The 25,150-nt window shown below is 39.8% G+C and overlaps 1 protein-coding gene across 1 annotated transcript in view; it reads right to left on the reverse strand.

Moving 5' to 3' along the window:
* Positions 1–3,328: 3,328 nt before the first annotated feature.
* The window catches only part of PTPRO (protein tyrosine phosphatase receptor type O), a 254,642-nt gene continuing 232,820 nt past the window's right edge, over positions 3,329–25,150 (reverse strand). Inside the window, exons 20-27 of the mRNA XM_030804533.1 lie at positions 21,624–21,714; positions 20,475–20,551; positions 19,759–19,893; positions 18,802–18,924; positions 13,621–13,775; positions 11,111–11,246; positions 5,650–5,770; positions 3,329–4,621 (exon numbers count right to left, since the gene is read on the reverse strand). Coding sequence (XP_030660393.1) covers positions 5,666–5,770; positions 11,111–11,246; positions 13,621–13,775; positions 18,802–18,924; positions 19,759–19,893; positions 20,475–20,551; positions 21,624–21,714 — 822 coding nt within the window. The 3' untranslated portion in view covers positions 3,329–4,621; positions 5,650–5,665. The remainder of the gene's footprint in view (positions 4,622–5,649; positions 5,771–11,110; positions 11,247–13,620; positions 13,776–18,801; positions 18,925–19,758; positions 19,894–20,474; positions 20,552–21,623; positions 21,715–25,150) is intronic.

The following is a 25,150-nucleotide window of genomic DNA, read 5'->3' on the forward strand; positions in this document are numbered from 1 at the left end:
TAGGAGGGCAGGACTAGTTGGTGACTCTCATCAAGCAAGAGCGATCATGTCAGGGTTTCTAGTGGTTTATAAGTAACAAAAACAATGGACATTTGTTGTTTCTGTTATATAAGCCATTGAGGAAAATATTTAACATCATTAAATATGATGGCTGGTGGGTATGTCCAGAAGATATATTGATGAAGTTTTGGAAGATATAAATAAAAATGTTGAAAAAGACTTGACTAAGGCTTTCTTGAACATTCCAACAACAGTATTCAAAGTGATTATATAGCCTATTTTTAAAAGCCTTCATATTTGTGCTTACCATAGGGCCTAGCATATTGCAAGTGGTCAAGAAATCTTAGATAGGCCGGGCGCGGTGGCTCACGCCTGTAATCCCAGCACTTTGGGAGGCCGAGGCGGGCGGATCACGAGGTCAGGAGATCGAGACCATCCTGAATAACGCGGTGAAACCCCGCCCCTACTAAAAATGCAAAAAAATTAGCCGGGCGCAGTGGCGGGCGCCTGTAGTCCCAGCTACTCGGGAGGCTGAGGCAGGAGAATGGCGTGAACCCCGGGAGGTGGAGCTTGCAGTGAGCCGAGATTGTGCCACTGCACTCCAGCCTGGGTAACAAAGCGAGACTCCGTCTCAAAAAAAAAAAAAAAAAAAAAAAAGAAACCTTGGATTGATTGATTCCTACAATACAATTAGATAAACATACATTTGTTGACTGAGTGATTCAATAAATGACTTCCTTTACTCCAGATTTAGCCCCAGTTTTCCCAGGTTTTGTTATCGTAACCTGTTATTTCTCCACATTTCTGGTGGTTCTAGTGACCATGCCTGGACAGCCTTCAGTCTGTTCATGACCCTCCTGTAATGCAACTCCCAGAGCTAAACCTTATACTCCATCTTCAATCCAGTGACCCACTAGGAAAAGGCCTTGTGATAATCACCAGATAAAACTAAAAGCAAAAAATCTTACTGTTCTGGAAGGCCAGGGGTCAGAGATGTCACAGCTGAAATTTCCTTCAAATGGTTCCAAATGAGGCTATTAAAAATCAGGGGTAGAAGTCTGCAGGTTTTGCATGTTATATTTTGTTGCTTTATAACCCCTTTGGCCAAAGTGAATGTTATAATCAGTGATGGGCATGGCTCTCGGACTTCATCCCTGTGCCAAGTACCAGACTAGAGATCTGTGAGCTAGGAAGTGAGCCAGCTATTTGAAGCACATTACATCAGACATTTCCTGAGGTGTAAAGGAAGGCCTCCTTGCTAGAAAGCAGGGAGAATTTTGGCTCTTAGAGGTTGGACTCAGTAACTTTAACGCCTTGGCTAAGGGCCAATCATCTAGCAAGCAGCTATCGAGTAGCCTGCAAAAAATTCAAATCCAAAGCACCTGATCCTGCTTTGTCTGTTGACACCACAGCCTCCTTTGAGAGCTGTGTCACCTTTTTGGGAGTAAGAACAGCTTTTAGGAAAGGAGAGACATTATAAAATCTAACATTAAAAAAAAAGTAGTAACTTTTCTAGTTTTACATTTTGGAGGCAATGTTGTCTTTACAGTGGGAAATTGTAGACCCTGAATTAAAATGCTTTTCCAAAAAATACTCTTTTCAAGTTAAACAAAATCATCAGATGAAGTAATGGATATACTGGTGTCAACTATTACATTTATTAATTAGATCCTAATGGTAGTTTCTCAATTAACTTCATAAATTATCTTTTGCAGCCAAGGAATTTGATCTCAATAGCCCTCAAGGCCTGGCGTGGTGGCTCACACCTGTAATTCCAGCACTTTGGGAGGCCGAGGTGGGGGGGGGGTCACCTGAGGTCAGGAGTTTGAGACTAGCCAGGCCAACATGGTGAAACCCCGTTTCTACTAAAAATACAAAAAATTCGCTGGGCATGGTGGCACGCACCTGTAATCCCAGCTACTCAGGAGGCTGAGGCAGGAGAATCGCTTGAACTCGGGAGGTGGAGGTTGCAGTGAGCCAAGATCACGCCATTGCATCATTACACCCCAGCCTGGGCAACAGAGAGAGAGACTCTGTCTCAAAAAAAAAAAAATAAATAGCACTCGAAGTGAAATGTTTTGTAATGCTCAAGTTTTTAGATCTTTTTGTGTGCCATACAGGCTATTATGAACACATGCACTAAGGCCCCTGTGTTCTTTTGGAACAAAGCATTACTCAAATGAATTTTAAAAACCCTAATTAATAATACAGAGGCTCTGGAAGCCTCCCTTCTGAATGCTTAAATTTGGGTCGTGGTGTGGAAACAGAACTGGTTAGAGCAGCCTTAGGGAACACACATGAGAGAACAAGACACAAAGCACCTGTGGGTCAATCATCATATCTGATACTTCTTATACCTGTTACAAGATATGGAGTTATGATTAGGTCATTCTTCAGTTTATTAACTGAGACCTAGGAGAGATAATTCCAAAGTTATTATCAGGATTAATCAAGTCTTTTCATAGGCTGATGTGTTTTCCATCATAAACTCTACAAACTGAGGAGCAACAGTGTTCCAGAGAACAGTGTGACCTTCCTGTAGTTTTGACTCTGAGCCTTCAGTCCCTTCAGTCTAAACTCTGGATACTTCCTCTTTCCTTTTGGGAAAATTGATCTGGCACTATTTGATCCCTACGTTGAAGGGGTGCTGAAGAAAAACATAAAATATTTATGAAGTGCTTTGTTTCATGGGAAGCAATGTTCCAGGCTGCAAAACTTGTGTATGCTCTGAGCAGCAGTGTTGGAAATGTATTTCAGATTACCATACATTGCATCAGCTCTTCCAAGGTTGCACATTTCACTCCTGACTGTCCATGTGTGAAAATCTAAGAATGTCACACATCCCTTTACCACCTTTCATTAACCATGTTTGTTCCTAAGAATGGTGCGATATATTATTAAAATGTCCAAAAAGGGAAATAAAGGAGTGGGGGGTGAGAAGAAGAGGAGGAGGTGGTAGCAGGGAGGTGAGTAGGAACTGACAATCCCTGAGGAGCCCAAGCTGTTAACCTGCAGGGTATGGGCATCCTCTGCCATTCACCCTGCAAGGTGAAACTGAGACTCACTGGCCAGATCTTGCAAGAAACTCTGCCAAGGTCTGCCATGGCCAAGCCTTCTCAGTGACAAGAGACGGTGGGGTGCAGAGCTGTTCATTTGGCATCTTTCACCAATACTAAGGTCACTGATAAAATATTAAGCTGATCTTATATCTGTGGCTTCATGAAGATGATCAGGGATGGAGGGAAGCCAGGGAAGGGGCAGTGTCAGGTGTATGAAGAGGAGCAAAGCCTCCTGGAAGCACACACATGGAAGCTCACAATAGCCACAGTTGCCACAGGGAAGCAGCCAGCTTGTGTTTACTTTCAACTCAAAGTGTTTTCTGTTGTATATCCATGTCATCACCTCTTATTTATCAGGAAGTGACACAAAGTAACAGGCTTCACAATGCCATCAATGTCATTTTGACAGCATTCATGTCACAATACACAATCATGTACTGTAATTATACAAAATCCAAAGAATAAAATGTTACTAGTTACACTCGTTAAAATGAAACTGACAACCAAAAGAATAACAAAACAAAAAGAAATCTCTGTCAGAATCCATAGAGACATTTGACAATATTACAAAAAATATGTAGTCAAATAATTGTCCCAGCATGCTGCAGTTCATTGCCATAACTTCATAAATTCCCAGCTCTTTGGGGGAAAGAAAGTGCGTTTTCACAGCCTATATAGTTCTTAAAGAAATAGCTCTCACATGTATGCAGGTCAACAGAACAAGGAATGCAAAGTCTAGGCACCAAGATTGCTCAGACAGCAACAGAGTTTAAAGAATGCGACTTGACACTCTTCTGAACCAGATGTGGTTTCTTGAGAAAGAACTTGGACAGTAGCATTAGTCCAAAAGGACCAAGGAAGAAACACCAACTGTTAATAAGGAAGAAAACCGTCAAGAACTAGAACAGTTAAGACAATTTTTTTTCTACTCTACTTTGAATTATAGCTTGAATAGGAAAAGATTACACAGTTGATCTGTGGGTAGAACCCCTCTCTTCCCTGACCAACCTCCCCAATCCAGATCCGGTAATGTTGGAGTACAGATAGTGCTGGCTCAATTTCTTTGAAGTAGAATGACCATTTCTTCATGTGTGGCCATGCCTCCTTTTAATAATGAGGTATAATCTGATGCTAACAATGCCTGTTCCTTCCTGGGTTATGGGGCTGATGAATGGTGTAGGCAGAAAACAATTCAACTTTCTGATAAGAATCACACACACACAAAAATTATTGCACTTAAAAACAAACACTTAAAAAACTCAGCCCAACCAGCAAAGGGCCAACTAAACTCTTCGGAAGTGCTGTACTTCCTGCCCTTTGCAGAGCGTCTTGACCTTCCTGGTGTTCTGTTGAATTTGGTCCATTATTAAATGTCCCGAAGTGAAAGAGTCCAAAAAGACACTGTAGGCTCTTTAAGGCTAAGTCTTCCCGGTGCTTCTGTGAGATAAATTATCTCCTTGGCCACATATTACAAAGCAGGGCCTCTGTTTAGAAAAATGACTATCAGGGCCCCCTAAAACAATCTGGAAGCAAGGGAGGATGGGTGCACATCATGTCCTCTCCTGTGAATGAGACAAAGAAAGACAGTAAGCAGCCTAGTGTCACAGCAACCTTCTCCTGCTCCACCACTGCTCTCACTATGTTCAGTCTCACAACCCATGCAGGTGTGGGTTGATCTGTGCATCTTTCTCTGTGTGCTGCCTCCTTTCTGTGGGTCTGAATGTCTTTCCCTCTCCCAGCAAATTTGTTTCTCTCTGTCTTTATTTTTTATCCTTCCTGCTCCATTTTGCGCTCCGTCTCTCTTGATGGATGTAGAGGTGCAGTGCTAATCCTATCCTGCCCACTGGTCCATATGCTTCCCAGACTTTCATGATTCTCCCATCATGTACCACTGTCATCTCCCTACCCAGTCATTGGCTCCTCTTCCCCCAATATAGTCAGACACTCTACAGTCTGTTTACTGAACTAAATGGGCAGATTACTGTTACCTCAACCAAGATTACTTACACCTCCAAAATCTGATCTCCTAGTCAAAATTGGAGTACAGGACGTTGAATATGTTACAAGTGTCTTCATGAAGCTCTCAAGTAAGGGCTCACATAATGGGCGAGGCCAAGGTATTTTCAGACTCTGCTATCCTGAGACTCTATTGTCACTGTTGTTTTTGGTTTTAGGAGTGTCCAATCCAGCTCATGTCTTTTTGTAACCCCGTATACAGCCCTTGTAATCAGTAAAATATTTGCACAAGATATCTAGATAGATTTGGATGGTGGTATCCTGATATTACAGGCACAGATCCAATAACAGAATAATTTAGGGTTCTGAGTAGAGGGAATGGAGGCAAAGTCATCATGATGTGCAGAAGCTCCTGTTTGTTGCCAACACCAACTAAGGTACATTGAAACTCAAAGATCTGCTACGGTACTTGTTTCTCCCTGTGACCACCCATGTGAGGCCAGAAACTGGGAAGAAATACTCATGTGAAGTCAGAGTCAATACAAATGGCTACTGCTGTCTTTTGTCCCATCCTTCACGTCCCCCTCTAATAGTTCTAAGACCGAGCACTCGTGGCGAGCTCTTCTCCACTTACTGCTCCGGATTCTGAACTAGGACTTGCTAACATTCTCGTATATGACATCACTGATGCAGAACTGCTGCTTCTTCTTCATCCACATCAGTTGCACACACTGATGGATAAAAATGTACTGCTCCTGGAACAAAAGACAAAAACAGGTCTCAGAGTAGACATGTGCAAAGATATAATATTTTATACTATGACAGTTTTAATGATCAAGATCTGGTGTTAAAGGAAACCATTTTCATTATTTACAGAGACACAGTTCTATAACTAGAAAATCCAAGAGAATCAACTGTACAAGTATTTTGATTAATAACAGAGCTTAGAACATCATGGCTTTTTTTAAAAACAGTGGAATTTTTTCCCCCTAACTTTATTGCAGTATAATAAAAATTGTATACATTTAAGGTGTACAATGTGATGACTTGATATACATATATGTTATGAAATGATTACCACAATCAAGCTAGTTAACACATTCATCACCCCAGATTATATATATGTTTATATATATGTGTGTGTATATACATATATGTATATATATTTGTGTGTATGTGTGTGTGTGTGTGGTGAGAACACTTAAGATCTACTTTCCTAGCAAATTTCAAGTATACAATATGGTATTATGAACCATGTTCACCATGCTGTACATTAAATCATTATTAATGCTAAAGGAAATGAATATTCAATCAAATCATGGGGCTATTTTGAAAAAAAAAAAAAGGATATCCCCTTATCATACACCAAAGCAAATTCCAGGTAATTTAATAAATTGTCTTTAAAAATATAGAGGAAAATATTGGTTAATTTCTCTCTGATTACTTTAGGAAAGGAATTTCTAAAATTAAGAGCAATAGAATAAATTACAAAGAAAAATCTTGATCTACTATATATTTTAAAAAGTTAAAAAGAATAAAACATAGGGTAAACCAGAAACTGAGAAAGAAAAATATTTTCTAGAATTATGACAGAATATTGATACCTTTATTTTTGTGATAAAGTCATTCAAATCAGTAAGATATACAAATAGACAAATAAGTAAAGGACATCAACCACTAGGCCAAATATTCCCTGGAAGTTAGAAACGAGGCATTTATTCCTAATGCCTAGCACTTAGCTGTGCTTATTAAATGATTTTTGAAGTAAACTGAGGAAATATTAAAATTTGCCAAAAATAGTCAAGTAATACAAAGTACATTGAAATAATTATTTTCTATCTGTGTAGTGGACAAAGCTAGAAGGAAAAGAATAATATTTAATGATGACAAGTTTGTTGAGGCAGTCCATTTTACCTATTGTTTGTGGAGGTAGAATTAATAAAGTGCTAATAAATGTTGTGGATAATAGTAAAAAGTGGGAAATAATCCAATTTAATGTTCTATAAAAAGGAGATTCGTTTACGTATGCAATAGTGTATCTATAATGAAACATCAGTCTGTCCTTAAAATGAGATTTACAGAGTTGTAGGTAATTTTTGATACTATACAGGCTACATAGTAAAATCCTAAATGAGAAACTACAACGTAAATAGAATGTAAAGTAACACACATATATACATACATATAATATGCGCACAATCACGTAAAAGTTATACTTGAATGAAAGCCAAGATGAAATCACCAAAATATATCTTTCTGCTAAGAAGTAAGGGTAATTTCACAGTGCTCCTCCTTTTTCTTTGTTTCCCAGAGTTTGTCTATAAGTAATACCACTAGAAATAACATTTAAATGAGATCTGGTCAAAACATTCATAGGATTTTAAGAAGCTTCCTGTGTAACAACTTCATACAAAAAACAAAATTAATATTTCAAACATCACTGGGTTGATACCTCAGCCTAACCTGTATTTTTCAACACGGTTTGGAGAAAATATATTCCCTTTTGTGGTGATGGTATTCTATCAGTGGCTGAGCTACCCCTTGTGGTCATCACACATGGACACCTAATCCATTGTTTCTGGTGTTATGTCAACACAGGGAATAGATAAGACCAGAGATTGCCTGGACATTCAATCTGCATCTGCTTAGTGGCTACATTTTGTATCAAAACAAAAAACAACCAAACAAAAAGACCACAAGAAAAGTAAATAAAGACTGTTTATGGAGGGACTTGTCCTTGAAAGTCCCGACATCCAAACTGCAGATCAGGAGGATGGGCTGCTCAAAGCAAAGCCCCAACTGACCTCCAGGTTAGGATATTAGAGGAAAACCAAACAAAATATTTGATAAAAATAGAAGAGAGGAGAACATCATTCATAAGTAGCACTTCACAGTTTCAAAGCACTTATCTAGGTTATATTATTTCCCATCATGTCTACTTTACAAAAATTAGTGAAAGTTATCATTCATATTTTACAGAAGAGAAATGGGAGCCTTGAGAGGTGATGTGACTTGTGCAGCAGTAAAGTGGAGATTCAGGCTCCCCCCAGGGTCTGGCATTCTTTCTAAATATGCGTCTACTTGCGTGAAGAAGTCTATAAAGTGTGTCTGGGCAGGTGAGGAAGAGGAAGAGGAAGAGGGCAGGTCACAGTGCAGTCCAGGCAGCATGTTGCACCTGGAGACATGGCTCATCCTATCTGCTACTTCTGCAATTTTTTGGGTGAGGTGGAATGATGGAGTCAAGGCAATGTAGAGAAGGCTGGAAAATTAGATACCAGTGATGGGAGGAAATATGGTCTATGTGGGTTGATTATATACATAAAAACAGAGCTCAACTGGAGAATCATTTCATTCTCTTGAAAATCATTAGTGTCAAAGGAGTACTCTAGGATGACACATGTGAAAAGAATAAGCTTTTTTTACTTTGTTATTTCCTTGTTAACTTTTGTGACCTGGCGGCAGAATTTGAATGTGAATGGGCTTAAGGAGAATCTTAGGCAGATCAATCTGTATTCGAAATACGGGATGAACCATGGTGAGCAGAGGAACAAGGAAAAAATAAAGGTAAATGAACAAGATGTTCTAGACATAAGTTAAAAAAAAAAAGACACAGATAAATAACTGGAACTGGAAAACATCCACCATGAAGTCCTTAGGGAATCATGGGTCAAGCTAGAAAAGTCGGAAAAAGTAAGTAACCCGGGGGACCTCTGCCCCCTTTGTTGACTTTGAACTCCCCACGAGAGTTCAGGGAAGGGCTACTGCACTTTATTTTTTTTTAATTATTTCATAATTAATTTTAATTAATTATTTTATGGTTTTTTTTTTGAGACAGAGTCTCGCTGTGTCACCAGACTGGAGTACAGTGGCACGATCTTGGCTCACTGCAAGCTCCGCCTTCCAGGTTCAAGTGATTCTCCTGCCTCAGCCTCCCGAGTAGCTGGGACTGTAGTAGGCATGTGCTACCACGCCCAGCTAATTTTTGTATTTTTAGTAGAGACGGGGTTTCACTATGTTGGCCAGGATGGGGATACTGTACTTTAAAAAGGCTGTGTCCGAGGAGATATCAACATAAAATGCTGGCATAAACAAATGAAACAACCAAAATTTAGGGTAAAACATTTAGGGAGAAAACAAAACGTTTTCTTGGCTTTGCAGAAAGCGACATGGTGGCTGCTTGATAACCACCCAAAGAAAGATAATGACCCTAAAAATGGGATGGAGGATGTGTCATGTGAAAGAGATTAAGAATCTGTAGTTGGAGAAAAGTCAAAAGCAAACAGGCCATAATTAAAATCTACGAAGTTTTTTGTTGTTTTGAGATGGAGTCTCACTCTGTCGCCCAGGCTGGAGTGCAGTGGCACCATGTCAGCTCATTGCAACCTCTGTCTCCTGGGTTCAAGCAATTCTCCTGCCTCAGCCTCCCGAGTAGCTGGGATTACAGGTGCCCACCACCAGGCCAGGCTAATTTTTTTAATATTTTTAGTAGAAACGGGGTTTCACCATGTTGGCCAGGCTGGTCTCCAACTTCTGACCTCAGGTGATCCGCACGCCTCAGCCTCTCAAAATGCTGGGATTACAGCTGTGAGCCTCTGCACCTGGCCCCAAAATCTATGAAGTTTTAAAAGGTATGAATTAAGTAAATTGAGGAGACAATTCATTAAATACAAAATACTTAAGGTGTGGCTCTTTGAAGCTTGGTGATTCATATAGATAACGGGGAGTTTTAATCACATATCAGGGTGCGAATTTATGGAAGTAAAAGCCAAAAATATGGACTGATTAATAAAGCACTGTTTACTCACCAGATAGTGGACTCCTCTGGGAAACCAGACATTTTAAACTTATGATTAAAAAGTGATATCGATGTCCCCACCACACTAAATTACTAGGCAGCATGATTGAAACCAAGTGAGGAAACCAATTGGATTTGCTTCCTAATTATCAATGAGAGGTCTGAATATTAACGACGATAACTCTTTCCCAAGTGGTATGATCCTGCTGTAGTTCAGAAATGAATGTATTGAAACAGCCTTGCCAAAAATTGGTCAGACAAGAATGGGGAGGTAGGAGGAAAGAAAAGTAAAAGGAGTGGGAAAGCAGAAACAGCTGAGACGGCCGCCATTACTCTAGGCTTTTGAAGTGATACTGACATCTAGTGGTGCTGGGTAGGAAAAGCATGAGGAAGACCAAAGCATTTAAAAAATATCCTGATAACAGGTCGGGCCAGGTTGTGTTCTACCCAAGTGTTTCACCCACACACACTCTTTGAGAAAAAGGATTATTGTAAAACTGAAGCTAAGAAGTCGCGAGTATGGCTGGGTGATGAGGCTTATGAACAAGCTGTTGTACTTGGGTTTTTGCGCCCACAGAGGTACACACCCACGGCTGCTCTGAGGCAGGCGGTGCTGTCTGCCGGCGTTGCCTTGGGTTGCCGCTCCAGACTAAGTGCATCCTCAGGCTTTCAGGGAGGGAGGACTCGGGAGAAGAGGAGGAAGACGGAGCACGTAACGCTGTTGGATATTTCAGGGGATGCTTCCATGTTGTTAAAATAATAAATCTTCATCATTGAGATGAAGGGAACTGGCAATGCTGGTAGGTTGGGGACTGGGAATCTTTAAAATCATAAAAGGAACAGAAAGCTCAAATCCAACTTCTAATCATCATCAAAAGTGAATTGGGATAGAGTCACACGGAGGCTAAACTAATGACAAATGTATTGAATCAAATCCAACATTTCAAATATAAATCAAATTGCACCAGTTCTACAGTCTCTATTTGGTGGCATTTACCCAGGATGGCTGTTATCTGCAATTGACTCTGAGTCTGTTCAAAGAGGTTTTACTCTTACGAATCTACCCATGCACTCTGAATTATGATGCCAATAAAAGTATAATCACTACAGGTCAAATGGATTTCTGGAGGCTAGTGTCTGTTTCTTTTATGCCTCAAAGCAGTTTGAACATACACAATAAGAAAATGGGAAAGAAAGATACAAAGAAGTTTGAGAGAATTGTTTTGAAGTGTATCATTGAATAATGGTAAGTTTTTCAGTCCAGGGAAAATTTAAAAATACGTACAGATTATGTTCCTACCTCTGTCTGTACCATAGACATCCGGTATGACCTCATTTCTGACACCAGCCCTAAGATGTCGACAAACTCATGATCCCGAATGTGCTGCAAGAGCCTGTCCAGGGCAATGAATGTTCCCGTCCGTCCCACTCCAGCACTGCAAAAGAATGTTCCAATGGCACATTATTCAGATGGCGCTTCTTTTTTTTTCTCTTTTTTTTTTTTTTTGAGATGGAGTCTTGCTGTGTTGCCCAGGCTGGAGTGCAATGGCATGATCTCGGCTCACCGCAACCTCTGCCTCTCAGGTTCAAGTGATTCTCCTGCCTCAGCCTCCCGAGTAGCTGGGATTACAGGCATGCGCCACCATTCCTGGCTGATTTTTGTATTTTTAGTAGAGATGGACTTTTGCCATGTTGGCCAGGCTGGTCTTGAACTTCTGACCTCAGGTGATCTTCCCACCTCGGCCTCCCAAAGTGCTGGGATTAGAGGCCTGAGCCACCGCGGCTGGCCCAGATGGTGCTACTTTACTGTTCAAATAAAACTGATGATTTCTAAAAAACTACTAATAGTGCCCTTGTGGAAAAAAGAAGACTAAGCTCCTAACAGTATTTTCCACTTAACTGATTTTTTAAGTATGCAGTTGTGGTTGGTGTTCCTTCTAATGACACATTTCTGACTATCATGGCTACCTTCCTGAGAGAGGTTTGCACTGCATTGGCCACACCCTTTTTTGGGGTCTCTGCTTCTGCAGAAAAATAGGGATTCCATGCTGAGTACTCTCGGGAACTGATTTCTGCATTCAGAGAGCTGATACACATAAACAATACCCTGTCTTTCAAACAGCATCAGAGTTAAGCCCTCAGACCAGCTCAAAAGTCCAGTTGAGATGTCCATACCCTAACTCTAGCTCTAGGATCACAGAGATTTGTGTATCTTCAACTCCAAGTTCAGTTCACCACCTCAGACCTGCCTTACAGCACGCCTGCCCTTTTAGTGGGTCCTGGGCCTGCTTCTATCTCACAGATGCCTTAAAATCAGATGAAAAATTTGGACCCAGTCTCATCCAGTCCCCCAGTCCCAGTGCTCAGGGCACAGGTGGAAGTGGACTGACATGCGCTGGCCAACTGCCCATCACAGTCCCTAGTTTTATGTGTTGAAGTCAGCCCTTTTTTTCCTCCAATCTTCAATAAAGAGCCAAATGGCTCTAAGCTTTGAATTACTGTGAAATGATGGGAAAAGAGAAATTTCAGGCCAATATATATGGAAAGTTTGCTAGAAAAATCCCACTCTATAAACCTTGAGTTTAAGTTTGCTTTTTCTACTAGACAACTCTTCCGTCCCAGGATTTCTCAGATAAAATGATCTGCCATTGGGTGAGCACCTGTAAAATCACATCCAGAACTGCACTTACTATCTTCCATGAAAGGAATCTGTGAGTTTGACCCCAGAGTTGAAGAGCTTCATTTTCTGCTCTTGAAAAGAACCATTTTGAGAACAGATAATCTTATCTGCTAAAGCACATCTTTTAACCTGTGAATGCCTACAGTGGATTGACAGCAACAATATCTGCCTTAAACAGAAACTTAGTAGCTTATGAAGCATTTTCCTTTCCAGGGAAACACACACTCCACACAAACACGCATGAATGCACACACATACATCCTCATTCTAGCCATTCTAATTCACAAGGGCCATGGCAGTAGGTCTGCGATTGTAGATTTATTTGCTTAGGTTGGCATGGCTGCCAATGCTTCTCTTCACATCTTCATCCCACTGCCACCTCTCACATGCCATTGGAGCACGTTTAGGTCCCCTATTCTTTTGAGGTTGCATAAGGATTTTACAGCAATATTGTGTAACAGAGATAGATTTTGATGGAGTTCATATAGTAAGAAGAACAAATTAAATTTAATGATAACTGTTCCTGTTGGGAATTAGTGTGGACCTTGATTTTTTTATATCCTACATCCTTTTTCATTCTACTGTCCAAAAATTTAAGAGACAATGCCGAAGAGGAACCACAGCAAATATGTTTATCTTCATAAGCTGAATATTTTCATTTTTCTTTGCCTTTTCTAGTTTTTATGCCTATTTATATTATGTCAAACTGTGATCAGCTTTCTATAATTTGACCTTGTATTTGTTCATGTTGTAACTACTCAGAATCCTTGATGGAGTAGGATAATATCACATATTAAGGGCATGATCCATGCAGATTGGCATGCCTGGATTTGAATACTAACTCCTCCACGTTCTAGCTGCATGAACTTGTGTGAATCCCTTAACATCTCTACCCTTCTCTATTTTTTTCATTAAAAAATTGGAGTAATAACATCTATTTTATAGGGTATAGATAAGGAAAGCCAGAATAAATATTGTATATAGCGAGACATCAATTAATCATAGTTTAAAAAACATCAGAGTTTATTTAATTTTCAACTAAATCTGATAAGGGCTTATGGAATGGTGAGCTATTCCTCTTACAAAACCAACTCCTAATATTTAATAGAAAATGCAGTTGATGAGGTTACCTGCAGTGAATGATCATGGGACCTTTGCTCTTGGTAGCTTGCTGTCGGACCATGTGTACAAACTGCAGGATACTTTCCGCAGCATTTGCTGTGGGCACACCATGATCAGGCCATGCAGTGTAGTTAAAATGCATCACATCCTGCATCTCGTCAGCCTTTAGAGAAAAAAGCCAAAAACAAGCATTAATTTTTCAGTTCACTGTTAGGATGACCCAGGACTCCACTAGTTAATCATGCAAAAAGGTAGAACCATGTTCCACTCCTGATCAGTACACTTTCCTTTCCAGCTTTGAGCACCATATCTGGCATAAAATAGGTATTGAAAAAAAACACGCTAATTGTATAAAGCTTCAAATAGTAGGATAAGTAGGCTAATCTGTACCTGTGGACAAAACTTAAGCAGATTAGGGTTTGCATCCTGGCTCTGTCATTTAGAAGCTGCATCAGTTTTGGCTAATGAATTAAACACTGTAGAAAGTGCTGTTGGTGCCCTTTAGATACACTTTGCCAGCCTGGGACACACTTTTCCCAGTTGCTGCTAAAAGCACAGCAGTACCCTTCTCTTGATAGTTGCCTTCCACTGCACAGAGCTGCCTCGATAGAAAATGCCTAAGAGGTTGCGTTCCTCTGCTGAGAGCAGCTCACAGCTAATGATTGTCTAATTGTGGGGTGCAAAAATCCAGCCTTTTTCAGAGTGAGACAATACCATGGTGCTATTCATGCCCCAGCACTGCCTGTGGGATCCAGCACAGGTGAGACTTCAGCTGAATGCTCTGTAGGGCTTCTTCTCTGTCAATCTGCTTCCCTTGCTTCCTTATGGTCTTTCCCTAGGAATGCACTTTCATAAAATCACTTATATGAGAATCCTTGTCTTGGGCTTTGATACTAGAGGACCTGACTCACTGAGCTTCAGTTTTCTCATATCTAAAAATGGCCTAATGATACTTGTAACAAGAGTTGTTGTGTGAATTAAGTGTAATCACGTGTGTGATATTACTACTTACTAGTACCTCATCACTATCACTCACTGTCATCCAGCTCCGTGCAATTGTATGGTTGATTCTGGGAGTCCCTAGTAAGTGAGTATTACTTGTATATTTACCTATTCCTATTAACCCGTACATCAAATATATTGTTGTTCTCTCTGAACTGAGTACATATTAACTAGAATGTGTATCTTTCCAGATCAACTCTTTTGAGTCCCAACTAATTTGTAAGAGTTATATATTCTCCACTTGTTATCAACCGTCAGAAATATCCCAAACCCAGGCTTCATAAAGGTCTGATTCATCCCTCATTCCTCAAACTTGTGAAGAGCCTAGAATTCACTCAGAGGATGGAATACTATATCATAAGTGGGAAGGAAGGAAGCTTGGCCTCGCTGTCAGTTTTGAGCTAAAATTGAAGTTCAGGTATTAAAAGAGAAATGAATTTCAAAGAGTCAGTGATCTTGGGCAGAAAATAAATGTATAAAGACAATTCATAAATAAAATGTATAAATAAATATGTAAGATTTGTTCAAATATACATAAGTTATCACCTCCCCTACACCCATTGTACCCTTGGCACCTAATATATCCCCAGCAGCGTGCAGTGCCTCCCTACTATGTTCAAGGGCTCTGGCTTAGACACACGGAACTTGAAGTCTACAAAGACACTGGCTACCCTCCCTGCTCTCCTCAGGAAGTATGTTGAGAAACTATCTTGGGCATAATGAATTGTGCAGAATAATTTACTTATTCAACATCATGAGGATTTAAGAATACTCAGCCACCAGATAACTTTAGTTGCCAGGAAAGTTCAGGAAAATGCTTGCCCTGTTCAAATGCTGATCATGATTTGTATAACACGTGTACATTGTAGCCAATATATATATTCCAGTACGGTTGAAGTGAAAATGTATTCAGTTAAAAAGTGCAAGGTGATTTAATATCAGGAAATAATTAAATTGTAGTTAGTTTCTCCACAGCTACAAGGCAGGGGTCCTGGAACTGGGGTCAGCCTTGTGAGCTGAATAGCAAGGCACAAAGTCCCTGGCAACAAACACGTTTTTGATGATCTTTAGTCTCCAGCCCTCACTCAGTTCATGCCAAGTTTCAAGTAGTAGGAAGTGACAAGTTGTGTGTTATGGTCATTTTTCTCTTTTCTTGTTAAAGGAGAAAACTCTTCTGGTTTTATCTTACTTAGCTATTCCTAAATTTCTCTTACCTTGAGTTCCTTATTTATGTAATTTTATCTTTTTATAATTGGAAAGTTTCCACACATCAATATGTAATGGACAAAGAAGGGCATAAACAAAAAATGAAACAAATGGAAAAATATATTAATTAGCACAGCACAATGTTTTTTGGGCAACTTAGCCGTCATTGTAGGGGCTTAACATTTAGATTCATTATGCTTATGGCCAAAAGGGGGCACTCTGGTACCAGATGCTTGTAACAAGTAAATCCCTTACAAGCAAATACTACTGTTCAATGTTTTATTCCTATTTTTCAAGTCCTTCACATGATTGTCATTGAAAGATAGGTCATCACTTAAGACCAAGGACAAGAAGCATAGTACTGACTATGCAATAATCTATGTGACTCTTCTTTGTCAACAGAATAGGCCATGGAACAGAACCTATTTTGTGCTCTGAAATTTTTTCTCCTACGTGCAAACCTAGGGACAGATTTGTACTGTATTTGGTTATCAGTTTGCACTGGCTTTTCAATTGAAATATCTAAGGACAAAAAACAGAGTTCAAATGGCATTCGGATTGACAAATATTTTCTCTGATGGAAAGTCTATTGATGCTTTACAAGTGCCTTATTATTTTTGAAATAACTCATTCATTCACTGATTTATTCATTCCACAGGGATACAGCACTTGCTTCTAAAACTCACAGTATACTGGGCAGGCAGACACAAAAAGCGAGAATTGTAACTATCTATGGTGTGCTGTGATAAAGCAGCTTAAACGTCCAGAAACTAATGCAAGCAGAAACACAAAGGAAAAAAAAAAAAAAAGCTTAAAAGCATGTAAAACGACGAAACAACACGAAACACAGTCTGTTAGAGTCATATGGGGATTTGCCTAAATTCTCCTGGTCATAAAAGACATTGTTAACTGCCAGTTAACAAGTGGCACTTAACAATGGCTAAGAAGTGATTTATCTCCTGTAGATATCAATAAGTAGGTAGTATCAAGTTCTAACGTTGTATTGATATGGGCAATCTTTGTTTCCATTGCCTATTTTAAGGGTCAGCAAACATTTTCTGCAAAGAGATAGTAAATATTTTAGTTTTTGCAGATCATATAGTTTTGGTTGCAGCTACTCAAGCTTGATGTAGCACAAAACCAGTCATAGAAAATTCGTAAACAATGCAGGCTGTGTTCTAATAAAATGTTATATATGGACATTGAAATTTGAATTTCACATAATTTACATATAGCATTTCACATAAAATACTATTTTTCTTGTTGATTTTTTTTTTTTTTTTTGGTGGAGACAAAGTCTTGCTCTTGTTGCCCAGGCTGAAGTGTAGTGGCACAATCTTGGCTCACTGCAACCTCCACCCACTGGGCTCAAGCGATTCCCCCACCTCAGCCTCTTGAGTAGCTGGGACTACAGGTGTGTGCCATTACACCCAGCTAATTTTTGTATTTTTAGTCAGATGGGATCTCCCTGTGTTGCTCAGGCAATCTTGAAATCCTGGGCTTCAGTGATCTGCTCGTCTCAGCCTCTCAAAGTGCTGGGATTACAGGCGTGAACCACCATGCTCAGATGTTTTTTTTCAACCATTAAAAAATGTAAAAACCATTCTTAGCTCATGGGCTTTATCCAACAGGCAGTGGGTAAATTTGGTCCACAGGCTACAGTTTGCTATTGCCTTAACTATTAGAAAGGATTGTTTCTAAGCAGGGAAGAACATCTCAGTGAGAACTTTCCTATTCAATTTTGTCTTCATAGAGAGCATGTTCAAGTGGAGAAGACTATTAATAGTAAAAACTGTATATTCTATAGGCTGAGGTCAATGGCATGACTTTGATTGATGTTAGCACCTAAGCCTGGCACAGAAATATTTAGCGTTTGCTCAGAGACTTGTCAGCAGAAAGGTGGCAGGCCTTGTGAGAAAAACAGACATTTTTTTTTTGGATGTGTTATCAATCAGAAATCAATAGCCCTTCAAGAGAGATAGGGAATTATGATTAATAAGACCTAGAAGTACCTTACAAATAATGAAAACCAAACCAGAACAAAATAAGAAAAAAAAACAACAAAATTCAAACTACTAAATCAGGATTTAATTATTTAATTTAAAATGAAAGTGTGCCTTTATATACCCTAATTATACTCATAAATGATTAATATAAGTAATGAGAACACTTCTGTCCTCAGTGATGCCTGATAAGAAATGATTAATAGTGTCTTCTATGATCCTGAGCTAATTTGAGATGAACTAGTGAAGACTTTTTACTGCATCTTCTCAGCCTCTCCAGACTGACTGTATCATCCACACCATCACTGACGGAATGGGAAACAATGACACTGCGAGTGGATTTTTCCTCTTGAAGGAAGCAGCATTGCAAAGCTCAAAGTGCTCGTTGGGTTGGTCTCCCAGCACTTGCCCGGCGGTGGTGGTGTAGGTGTCTGTTGGGAATGGGCCCCCTAAATCTGGCCATAAACTGGCCCCAAATCTGGTCATAAACTGGCCCAAAAACTGTCCATAAACAAAATCTCTGCAGCCCTGTGACATGCTCGTGTTGGCCTTGATGCCAAGGTTGTTGGTTTGCTGGAATGAGGGCAAGGAACACCTGGCCCGCCCAGGGCAGAAAACCACTTAAGGCGTTTAAACCACAAACAATAGCATGAGCAACCTATACCTTAAGGACAAGTTCATGCTACAGATAACTAGCCAGACCCATTCCTTTATTTCCCATAAGGAATACTTTTAGTTAATCTATAATCTATAGAAATAATGCTTATCACTGGCTTGCTGTCAATAAATATGTGGGTAAATCTCTGTTTGAGGCTCTCAGCTCTTAAAGCTGTGAGACCCCTGATTTCCCACTCCACACTCGATATTTCTGTGTGTCTGTAATTCCTCTAGTGCCGCTGGGTTAGGGTCTCCCCGACCAAACTGGTCTCGGCAGGTGTCAGCACAGGGACAGTACCTGCTCTCTGCTTCGTGACTTACATAGTTGATCCGGAAGTGTCTACAGGCCCAGTCATCCTGCTCTTCCTCTGAAATCATCTCCACAGTGATGTCTCCATAGGCTATAGGTTCTTCTGTGAATGGCCAGTAATGGTCACATTTCACCTGGAGCAAGGACAAAACAATTTTTTAAAAAAACAGGCTAGGAAAGAAATTAAGTGTGCTCACTTAGGGAAAACAAAGGTATTCACCTCTAAAGAATTAGGACCGTGGTGAAGATGAAACATAAAGCAAATACAACCGTTTCTGCTACATAGTGTGAATTCTTATCACATGACTTGGGTCATTCTTATCATATCTAATTAAAACGGAGTTGAGGGGTCAGGGGACAAAGCACTCAGAACGCCCCAGCTACTCGGGAGGCTGAGGCAGGCGGATCGCTTGAACCCGGGAGGCAGAGGTTTGCAGTGAGCTGAGATCGCGCCACTGCACCCCAGCCTGGGCGACAGAGCGAGACTCTGTCTCAAAAAACAAAAGCACTCAGAACGCATAACATTGTTCCAGGAATATAATTCTCTGTAAGCCCCGGTTGCTGAAACTGCCTCTAGTAACTTGAAACTAGTGTTATCTAATAGCAACTGAAACAACCAGCTGCGACTCTGAGACTAGTTTTACCCACCACCATCCATTCACCAATCAGAGCTTGCCAGCTCCCCAAGACTTTACTAGTGCTAATGAAGTTTCCTGGAAAACAATGTGCAATATTTCTCCTTTTTAGAAGACTTCCAACCTTCTTTTTTTTCCTTTGGACACTGCAAAGACCACCGGGTCTGTGCGTTTACCCCCAAATTCTAATTCTTGCTGCCAGAATACAATGTTTTAAATTGAGCGATTTGTCTCTATGTTTTATTTGACTTTGAAAACAACAAGCATTTCATCAACGTCAGTGGCTGGGGCAGGTTTTGCTGCTAAGTGGGAGCAGCTTCAGTAAGTACGTACCCTTCTTTTCTCATTACACTGAGTGAGCATAACAATAATCTGAGACTTTTGTTGCAGGACCATCTTCCAGAAGTCATTTCTGGTTTCAGGCAGTGGCCCCTGGGTGGCAATATACTCCTGGGGTGAGTTGTATCCCTGAAAGATAAGTGACAAAATTATCACCTAACCAGACACTGTCAACACCAAATGCTGCTCCACGCCTATGGGAAAAAAACTGAAAATTTACTGGTGATAAAATTGGCAAAGGATCACACACCTATGTAATGTTTTCTTCTGTTTTAATCAAAGAGGCTATCAGAGTAACTGACCATAATTAGTCTGTGTGATTGTAAGCATTGTTCTCCAGAAGGCTGTAAAAGTCACATCCACACCTTTTTATGACAATAATAACTATCTTTATATTTTAAAAGTGCAGGTGCTAGGGTGGAACCCTTTGAATTTGGTTGCTGAATGTGAAATTTAAACACAAGAGAGGTGATCTTTAGCCTTTCTACTTTCCCTTTCACTGGTCCTTTATAAAGAAATAGAAACATTACTAATCTATGGACTTTTTCTTTCTATTCTTTATTATGAAACGGAGTAATGCAAACTTTTTAGAATTCAATTGCTGGGTTGGGAATGGCTCTCTTTCGAACTGTTTGACACAGGCATGTAGCCCTCCTAGTCTTTCTCTGGCTGGGTTAGCACTGATGCCTGATATTTTTTTTTCTACTTACAGGAATATAGTTGGCATTGATGTAGTCTGCACCTTCCTCTTCGTTCATGGAAACTAATCTCACACGGCTGAAGTCATCTGTAGAGAATAAGGAGAATAAAAAATTAAAATTGAGGATGGAAGGAAAAATTATTTTGGCCCTCTCTATCCAATATTAAGTTAAATCAGTCAGTGACAGTGTAGATAGATAACAATTTTTAGCCTGATATTTTAGCCATTGTTCAACTTTGGTTTGTTGTTTAAATAAACAAGTGAATATCTTCCAACCACTATTTTTTTTCACTACCAGCTCTCCTGTCCTTGAAAGAATTGTTTCTAGGATTGTTTAGGTGTTGTTCAGAGTATTTCAGGAACTACAGTATCTGTGAGATTGGTTGGACAGCTATAGTATATAGCCTAAGCAATTTTCATTTCACCTAGAGATATGCAGAGAGTTCACTACTTTAAGGAGACCTAGAGAAGAGAATGGCTTTCTTTTGTAGGTGGACATTAAATTAAAGAAGTAATTTCTGAACTGTGTACAGATGTGAAGTGTTATTATGATAATGTATCTAATTTCATCAAGAAACCATATCAAGAAGAGACTTCTCTTTCTAGAGCTTTTTCAGCCTTTCTCTTCTCACTTTTCCATTCGTGCCTAGCTCCCACAGCGTGTAGCAGAGAGAAAAGTGAAATCTAAACTGGAATGTATTTTAATTGTTTTGTAAGTGCTTTATATTACCTTTTTTTCTTGAATGTTGCTTTTTATTACAAAATGCTAAGCAACTATATAACTTGTCAGAAGTTAGAGAAGGCATTTTAATACACTGCATTGCCTTTCCATTTGCCTCTTTCCATTATCAATGAATTGGCTGAAAATATTTTATGACAGTACAAATGATCCAATCCGTAATTTGACTATGGCTCTTTAATCTCTAAAGGGCCAAATGGTCAGTCTTTTTGTTCAGATGCAATTCATTTAAAAGCACAATAATTAAATCTTCCTCCATATGATAAGATCTAAAGACATCAAAACAGAGTGAGATCAATGCAATCTCAGACGTGGCCTTGAGATCCAGACCACAAATGAGTGTGGCCAGAGATTGGTAAAACTGATTAATCTGCAACCCTTAAAAGACATGAGTATGATTGGCACAATTGACGATCTTACATGGTAGGATGTTTGTGTAACGGTTTTTACATCGATTCAGTGGAAGATCTGCAGCAAAGTGTGGGATATCCAGTCCAATCAATTTCAACTCCTGTAAAGGACAGAGAATGGATTTGAGATTTCCATACATGGTGTGAATTGGATTATTGTTCACACTGGTTTATTGCTTACAAGCCCTTTGCTATATGACATTGCAGTAGCTCCCTTTAGAGGCGGAGTGTACTCCTCCACCCCACTATTGTCAACTTGCTTTGGCCAACTTCTCTTGCTTTGGGGACAGACTGATAAGCCACGGGAAAAGGCCTCAGATACAAAAGGAATGGTGGAAACAGATTGAGGCTGAGCGTTTGAGCACATGTGGAAGCTGACTAACTGATAGAACTTTAATTGTGTGTTGCCTTCCTGCTGTAAATACTCTAAGTTGATAAGAGAGGTTTAATTGGCTGAACACTGTAAGTGGAAGTTGCCAAAGTTGAATTGCAGCAAAGTGGGAACTGCATGTAAACACAGTATGCTTTGCAGCCTTTGTAATTTAGCCTGTCACTAAGTGGAAAATAAAATATTAAGTTTCCAGTTCAGCAGCTTTAAAGTTATTTTCTTTCCAACCTTATGGAAATTCCACTGGCTTAAATCTTTATGAAGACAAAGTATGGAGTGATGGACCTGAAACCCACATAAATCATTTCTGAATTTTCTTTTGTCAGTTTTGTTTCTAAATATAATTTATCACCCTTTTTTTCTAGACTATACAGTCATCTATAGAGGGTTGAATGGCGATCCCCAAAAAGATACATCTACATCCTAACCCCCAGAACCTGTGAATGTGATCTAACTTGGAGAAGGGTCTTTGCAGTTGTAATTAAGTTAAAGAACATGAGATGAGATCATCCTGGAGAAGTGGAAAAGGCATGTAAAGATGGAGACAGATCAGAGTCACGCAGCTGCAAACCAAGGAATTGCTGTGGCCAACAGAAGCTGAAAGAGGCAAAGCAAAATTCTTCCCTAGAGCCTTCAGGGGGAGTGTGGCCCTGCTGACACCTTGGTTTTGGAATTCTGGCTCTGCAATTGTGAGAATAAATTTCTCTTGTTTTAAACCATGACAATTGTGGTAATTTGTTATGGCAGCCATAGGAACTAATACGGTCACCCAAACCCAATAGCAGGCTACGTTTTGTTGGCTGTGTTTGAAGCATACAGGTCTTGGAAAGCAAAGCACAAGCATATACATTACATTAGTTGGCTTGGGCTGCCATAACAAAACACCATAGAGTGATAGTTTAAACAGTAGAGATTCATGTCTCACAGTTCTGGAGGCTGGGAAGTCCAAGATCAAGATGGCAACAAGGTAGATTTCATTCTTAGGCATCTTGTCTTGGCTAATCCTGAGACAGTCAGACGGGAGGGGGTCCTTAGAGAAATTCCAACTAGCCTGCTCACAGAGGTGGAGCCTCAGGAAGTTCATCATGTTGCAGTGGGAAAGGAGCCTGGCCTCTCCTCTTCCTGTGTGGAACCTGAGATTCAAGCTGCCAGTGGGAAGTGCTCTAGCAGGGACTTCAGCCTAGTGAGAATCCCTGTTGTTCCTTTTCACCCAATAAAAGCCTGTTTTACTCACACTCCAAACTGCCTATGAACCTAAATTTTCATGGCTGTGGGACGGACAAGAACTGCATCTTTAGCTGAACTAAGGAAAAGTCCTGCAACAATCCTACCATGAAGTCCTCACCCTCATGAGCTTATCTAATCCTAATTACTTAGCAAGGGCTGCATCTCCAAATACCATTGCATTGTTAGGTATTAAACATAGGAATTTGGGGGACCATAAATATTCAGTCCATAACCTGCAACATCATCTTCTGAGGAGAGCACAATCTGTATTCTGGTCTTAGGGTTTGTAACAATGTCAGCAGGTAACAGTTTGCTTTCAGTGTTTGCTTTGGGATAGGGTGGACATTATGTCTTGAAACCCAAGTGTAACTGTTACTGTTTCTGAATTGCATGATTATAAAAAATCCAACAAGTCATCTTCCAGTAAACATATTCTTTTAGTTGTGAGTGACAAAAACATAGCTCAAACTAGTTTAGACTAAAGGAAAGGGGGGTTATTCAAAGGATACTAAGATTACTAGATTACTTGTCCATAGGGGTGGAAAAAGTGAGGAGAAGCAATGTGCCAGTGGTGTTGACAGAAGAGGTTCCATCTATAGCAAGTAAAAGCTACTACCAGAAATCAAAGGTCACCTCTTGTGAACTGCATGGCCAGTTCTGTAGTTTTGTTTTGATCTTTGCAGCCACATGTCTGAACAGAGATGGTGAGGGCCTTTACTAGTATCCTGATCAAACACTAAGCACAGACATTAATAGCAGAATGAGCAATATGTGATATGTCTTCTGGGCTCTCACATTTCAGCTACAAAGTCTGGTTCTTCAAAATCCTTCCCATGTGAAATGTAAAAAATGAGGAACCTATTTTAATCCCTGGGTCCCAAGACTTTTAAAGGAAAGGTGTATATTTTTATCAGAAGGATAATCAATCTTTCTAGCAGATTTAAAATCAGATTCAGAGTAAAAAAGAAATCTATTCAGTAAACACAAATTAGTAACTCACATAGCTTCATGTATGACTTATAGCTGTATTGGTAGTATATATAAATCCAGACATTAGTTTCAACTTGCAAAATGCTTATAAATGATGTGATTTCTCAATGTGAATGTGATATTTCAATGTCAGCATCAAAATGAATACAAATACTAGGCATTAATATAAACAGAACAAGTAAAAGTTCAGCTGCTGGAATTATCTAGACCAAGGTGATTCGGCCATCTCGTACTCTCTTGAATTCTCATTAGAGCTAGGAGTATTTTTTTTCCTTAAGTCTCAATTAACTATCAATATATTTCAAAAACATTTGAGGGCTGCCATGTGAAAGGTCCAGCATACACCCTGAAATCAGGCATGGGAGCACAATACTTCCATGAAAATTGATGAGGAAACCCTGACACTGACCCTGAGGATGTAGGGGGCAGAATGGGACTGAGGACTGGCAATATCTGAAGTCTGTCAAATGAAGAAGGAAGTAAATTGGACCAGTGGGCCACTGCTTGAGCAAATGTTAGTCCAAAACATACAGTCTAAGCCTGTGACTTAAAACAGAGCCCTAGAGAGTAAGTTGTATTTTCCCACCAGAACATGTAAACAATGTCAGGACTTACCACCCAATTAATTACATATATGACCAATAATGTTCTAAGAATAGAAATGTATGAAGAGAGCATCATAATAAATAACAATATTAAAGACCTTAAAATCATGGTGTAATGGTTAATTTTACACGTCAACTTGACTAGGCTATAGTGTCCAGTTGCTTGGCCAAACACCAGTCTGCTGCTGTGAAGGTGTTTTTATCATATGTGATTAACATTTATGTAAGTAGAGTTTGAGGAAGGCTGATTATGCTACGTAATGTGGCTGGGCCTCATCCAGTTTGAAGGCCTGATGAGAAGAGACAGGTCCTACAAGGAGGGAGGAA

This window comes from Nomascus leucogenys, chromosome 23, assembly GCF_006542625.1.
Source record: "Nomascus leucogenys isolate Asia chromosome 23, Asia_NLE_v1, whole genome shotgun sequence".
Lineage (NCBI taxonomy): Eukaryota > Metazoa > Chordata > Mammalia > Primates > Hylobatidae > Nomascus > Nomascus leucogenys.